The sequence below is a fragment of the Mus caroli genome, unplaced genomic scaffold, assembly GCF_978045245.1.
Source record: "Mus caroli unplaced genomic scaffold, Mus_caroli_1 scaffold_11, whole genome shotgun sequence".
Classification (NCBI taxonomy): Eukaryota; Metazoa; Chordata; class Mammalia; order Rodentia; family Muridae; genus Mus; species Mus caroli.
Window position 1 is genome coordinate 99,969,295 of NW_028227266.1, and position 6,232 is coordinate 99,975,526.

Genomic DNA, 6,232 nt, shown 5'->3' on the forward strand with positions numbered 1-6,232 from the left:
TCTTCTGGTGTGTCTGAAGATAGCTACAGTGTACTTACATATAATAAACAAATCTTTTTTTTTTTTTTTTTTTTAAAGAAAGAATCAGGCTCTCTTGTACCCTATCCTGCATCTTACAGAAGGTATACATATGTGGTGGACTGCTTTTCTGGTTACCTGGGAAGGATTAATATTAAATGATCTACTCTGTGTAAGTGTCAGGCTTCACTGCTCATGTCTTACATGAGTATAGCAATAGATACTAAGGCTAAGTAACTTTCTTTTAGCCACAGGACTTAAAAGGAAGAGAGAGTGCATGAATAGGGCAGATAAAAACAGTCTGTCTGATTCAAATCCTTTGCTTCTTTTTGACTTTACTGAGATCATTCTTAGCACAGAATTTACAGTGGCTAACAAAAGGAGTTTCTGTTTATATATTTTACATATAATAAATTGTATTTGGAAACTTCTCAGAACTCGTGATTTTTGGATCTTACCTTGATCACTTCTGGCGTCTGCTGAATCAAAACAACTGAAGTACTATCTTTGGGTTTCTCACCAACAGGGCTCCTACAGACTGATGGAGTGGGCTGGGAGGAAGTTGTCAAGGTTTCCTGTAGAATTTGCATCATTTCCTTTTCTTGTGATAGGCTCCCTCTGCCCGATTTGCATTCAACTAGCTCTTGAGCAAAGTCTTCAATGCTTTCCAGAATTCGAAGTAAGAGGGCTCGGTCTTCCTCCTCCATTTTGTGTCCATTGTTTTCAATTATCCTTGTTAGACAAGAAGGTGAAACTTTCTCCATAGCTGAAGAGGCTATAGGTTTAGGCTCAAGGTCTTTGTGGCTCTGAGCAGTCAAATGACTATGACTATTGAGAGAATTGATGCTTTTACCCTTGGCAAGTGGTTCTCCTAGAGAGGTCTCCATCTTCTGTGAGAATGATTCCAAATCCATTAATAATTTGTCTATCTCTTCTTGACTGTTAGGATTCATAAAGTGCCTCTGGTCTCTGAGATCTGTGGTAGGAACTTCTAATTTAGAATCTTCCTTAGATGGATGAACCATTATTGGCTTTTCAAATATCTTACCAATTTCATTTTGCATTGAGGCAGGACATTTTTTAAGATAAGTATCATGGTCTGAAAATTCTTTATGTTCATTTACCTTTAATGGTTCCTGACCTTGTCCATTCTCTGCTTTTTGTTCTTTATCTAATAATGACTTCTTCCCGTCTGACTCCTCTTCAATATAAAGAGTTTCCATTACGTTACCAGAAGAAACACCCTCTAAATGGTTTATGGTTAATAACGGTGATTGAAGCTGCACAGGTTTTAGAGTTCCAGCATTGTTTACCTCCAAGCTACACAAGGAATCTGTGTTGTTTGGAGTGGTTTTTACAGTGTCTGTTTGTTTAAAATTATGCTTGTCATCTTGCAATTCAACAGTCTGAAACTGTCCGGAGTCAAGGGCTGAGAGGTGGACAATATCTTCATATTTAGGGGGCTGTTCAGTCCCATATAATGGGGAGAATGGAGTCAGCTGTAAGTTAGGTATATTATTGACAAGTTCTGTCAAATCTACGGTCTCGTGATTCCCAGACTGAATAAATTCAAATGGTAACTTTCTCAGGTAGTAAGCTAACCTGGTCATTACATTCATATAGACAGTTTCAGAGTTAGAAATGGCCTCATTGCCACCGCCCTCACTGATACTACCTCCTGACTTTTTCTTTATGCATTGTTTTATGATGTCTGTGCATTTTTTCAAATCTTCAGAGCATTTCAGTAAGATGTCCAAGCACATTTTTATGTCTGTCCCAGAAGAAAAATGATCTATTTTATGTTTTTCTAAAATCTGAGTAACTAGATCTTCTTCAGACAAGTTCTGAAAAAGCATAGAAGTCAGGTTTGCATCTAATGAATTTCTATGAGATAAAGATTTTTCCTCAACTGAGGAACTCCGGAGTAAACCAAAGGGTGGAGAGGTTCCATCATTGTTATAATGGCCACAGAGTAAGTCAAAATCAACTGACCTCCTATTAAATGAGTCAGATTTAACTTTTCTTCCTTTTTTGTAAGCTGCATGGTTTGAATTTCTGAGTTTTTCAAGGGAAAATTCTTTTATTTTCCCACTGGCAAAGCTGATTGCTTCTCCTGCAATGTCCTTTAAGTTACAGGTATTCTGAAATGTAGATGCTTTCTTGCCCCTGGGCATGCCTGTGAGGGCCTGATGGGGATAATCTTCAGCCGAGGAAAGCCCATTTTCATGAGACAAAAACACAGAGTTCAGATCCACATCTTTGAACTGAGACACAGGGATATGCACGAGATCTGCACAGACACTATGATGCACCACAATGCAGTCTATTCCATGTGTGAAGGTATGGCAGGTTCCAGTGCAATAATGTATGGCTTGTTCAAAGCGCCGGTCTATCACTACACTGCTATAATGGTTCACAGTGCTAACCACAAGTCTGTAAGTTGCTGCCATAATATCAAATTCACTCAATGGTAGGACTTAGAACTTTATAGACTTTGTTTCAAGAAAATTTTTCTAAATGATACTTTGCTGAAAAAAAATATTTAATGACAACGTTCAGTGGTTTCTTGCAAAGTATAGTAACTTTTCCATGAGGGGAAATCTTTAAATTTGAGGTTTGATAGCTATCAGGATCCAGTAGCTGTTGCACATGTATGCTTGTATTAGCAAGTCTAATAACTTAAATATTGTACATTTTAGTTTTATTTAGTAACATGATACTATAGGACTAGTTCTATGGAAGAATATCTTCTTTTAACTCTTCAATGATTCTATAAACTGTCACATAAACCTTAGTTGATGGTACAGGATTACTGTGATAACTGAGTCCTCCCAGGCCTTTAAGTGATCCATTTTTTTTAAATTTATTTTTTGTGATCGACAGAGAAACCTAGAATAGAAGAAGAAAAGAATTAAACACAAGCAGTTAATCAATGCTCTCTATTCTGTGTCATATCTCTTGCTGCTGTTATTTACGCTAGGCCTTTGTTTTCTCACATTCTATACTCAGTACCTCATGTAGTATCTCAGCTCTGCCTTCTTGTATATGCCTAACTGATACTTCCTTTATGACTCTTCTTGCCTTCTTGCATGACAGTACCAAGCTTATAGCTAGACAGTTTTCTTATCCTTATGGCTTGTGTATCAACAATAGTCTTCTAGCTGGGCAGTAGTGACACATCCCTTTAATCTAAGCATTTAGGAAGCAGACTTAAGTGAATCTCTGAGTTCGAGGTCAGCCTGATCTACAGAGCAAGTTTCAGGACAGCCAGAGCTAGAGAAAAACAACAGAAAAACAAACAAACAGAATAGCCTTCGGATTCACTTCCAGGTCGCTTGACATGTTTCTAAGCCACCTATCCCCACAGTTCTTACTACTCCACTGCATCTACTGTCTGCTTCCATCAACCGAACCTCTTCTCAAAGACTGCCAACACTCGGGGACTGGTCCTAATTTTGAATGTTTCTCTAAAGTTGGAAATTATTCTTCTATTAACTTCTAGGTACTTACATACAGAAAAACAAAACCTTCATTACTGTTCTTGGTCCCATATTTTTTTGGACCATATTCATGTACATCTCTTCCTTTTTTAAAAATAACATATTCTTAAGATTTCTTTAATCATCATTACTTAAAAAAAAAACCCAACCCAGCTTGTAAAATCTGTAGTAGTTGATTTCCAAAAATGTTCTGTCAATATATTCATTTAATCACAAGCCACAGAATGCCTACTCTGCCCTGCTCTAAGTGCTAGCAGTGGCTTTTAGTGGTGAATGAAGTCACGGCTTTGCTCTTACTGAGGTGAAAATGTAGTTAGAAAAACCGGTAAAACGTAAATAAGCATATAATTCAATAGCTATGTGTTATTGAGACAAATGAAGCACGGTAAGGACTCAGACAAAAAGAAAGGTATTTAACAATAGAAGTCAGAGGTAACTTTAATGACATCTGAACAAAGATCTGTAAAAAGAAAGGGAGTGGGCCAAACAGGTATTATCAGATAAATCATGTCAGGCAGATAAATCTTAAGTGCAAAGGTCCTGAGGTAGAAACCTACTTGATTTACTACAAGGATAAGGAGATTAATGAGACTGGAGCAGAGAAAGCAAGAATAGTATCAGAGATAAGGTCATAAAGGAAAGGAGGATTCTAACCATGCATGAGCCATAGATCTCTATAATGGAACTGAGTTTAACTGTGAGTGCACTGAGATATCACCCATAGAGAGTCACATTTTAAACCGATGATTTTGACTGCTGCTTTCAGGCACATAGAAGACAAGAAAAGAAACAGGGAAATAAACAGGATTGCAATGCTGGGAAGTTAGGACCAAGATAGTAACAGTGTAGCAGATGTTTAGATGTATCTATTTCAAAGGTATAGCCAATCTTTGCTGAACCACAGAATGCGTAATATGGATGAATCAAGAACAGTGCATCAAGGCAATGATAGTAAAAAAAAATTATAGCAGAATTATAATCATAATTATAGGAGACTATAAGTCTCACTGACTCATCACTATCATTGGTTGATGGTTTGGGACAGGCGTCACTATGTAGCCATGGCTAGCGTGAAACATGCTATGTAGACCAGGTTTGCATTGAATCTATAGAAATCCACCTGCTTCTGCCTCCTGAGTACTGGTATTAAAGGTGTGTGCCATCATGCCCAGTACTACTGGCATTTTAATAATAAAAATCTTTACCTATTTAAAAATAAAAGTGTGTTCATATTATATTTCTTTGATCCTAAAAACTATTATATTTACTTCATTTGTTTATTTATGGAAGGCAATCTATTATTATCTGTTACATATTTAGGTATTGGGAATTTAGCAACTACAGAAATGATTAATGTAAAAGAATAATTGTTTGGAGACAGAGTCTAACGAGTCTGGCTTCAAACTGGTGACTTGCCTGCCTTTGTCTCCTGTGTTTTAGGATTGTAGACATTCACTACCATGCCCTGAAAGAAATATTTCTTGTGTTAAAATTTCATAGTGACTACAATATTAACTGATGGTTCTTTGGATCTAAGGTCACTGTGTTTATACCAGTACTATCAAAGGTCTGTTAACTTGAGATACAACCCATATCCTTAATTTTTAATATCCTCTGAATGTTCTTTGATTGTATTCTAGATAAACTGTTGAACTGTCAGTTTTAATAATAATTTTCTTAAAATTTGAATACAAATGTAATAAACATGATTTGGAAGCAACACTGATATTATCATAATACTTAGATTTTCCCAACCAAATATAAATGTTAATTCTAATATTCTATCACCTTTCTCTTCAGGTGGATGTGAATAGGTATCACTATGTATTCCTAGCTGGCTTCCAACCTGCAGCAATTCTCCTGCCTCTGCCTCTCAAGTGCTGGGATTATACCATTATACCCAGCTTCCTAACCCTACTTTTGTTCCTATGTCTGAATTTAGTTGCTATGTGAATGGAGTTTGAACTAACTATTGCCTCACCCTCAACCTGTTTGTTTTCAAATTTTCAGGTGGCTTACCTAAAACTAGGTACATTCAGACTGGATGAAGCTGATGCAGAAAGAAGCTCAACAGTCAGAGGTGAGGAGGACATAACATCTGCCCCAACACGGGAAGTAACTGGGACCAGTGGGACCCAGGCACCCAGGAACTCCGTCCAACCAGTGGCATGGGTTCCTTCCAGTCTGGGCCTGTGACCTGAACAGACCTTGTGTGTGAACTCTGTGGCCAGTCCCACAACAGAGGCTCCACTCCCAGGTGCTCTAACACACCTAGGATCCCAGGATTCCAGGATCCCAGGAGCTTGGTCATACCAGGATCTCAGGGTCCCAGAGGCAGCCTGACTCCCAGCAGCTCAGACACACCCAGGATCACAGGATTACAGGATCCCAGAATCACAGGATCCCAGAGATAGCTGAACTCTGAGAAGTTCTGTCACAGCCAGGATCACAGGACAGAAAAGCTCCAGTCAGATATAGTGAAGGCAGGTATCACCAGAGATAATCAGATGGAAGGAGGCAAGCATAAGAACATAAGCAACAGAAACCAAGCATTACCTGGCATCATCAGAACCTGTCTTAAGTCAGGGTTTCTATTCCTGCACAAACATCATGACCAAGAAACAAGTTGGGGAGGAAAGGGTTTATTTAGCTTACATTTCCACATTGCTGTTCATAACAGAAAGAAGTCAGGACTGGAACTCAAGCAGGTCAGG

The 6,232-nt window shown here is 38.2% G+C and overlaps 1 protein-coding gene across 1 annotated transcript in view; it reads right to left on the reverse strand.

Moving 5' to 3' along the window:
- Ppp2r3a (protein phosphatase 2 regulatory subunit B''alpha) overlaps positions 1–6,232 on the reverse strand; it is a 133,097-nt gene that overhangs the window by 94,628 nt on the left and 32,237 nt on the right. Inside the window, exon 2 of the mRNA XM_021171945.3 lies at positions 477–2,907. Within this exon, the coding sequence (XP_021027604.1) occupies positions 477–2,468 (1,992 nt within the window). The 5' untranslated portion in view covers positions 2,469–2,907. The remainder of the gene's footprint in view (positions 1–476; positions 2,908–6,232) is intronic.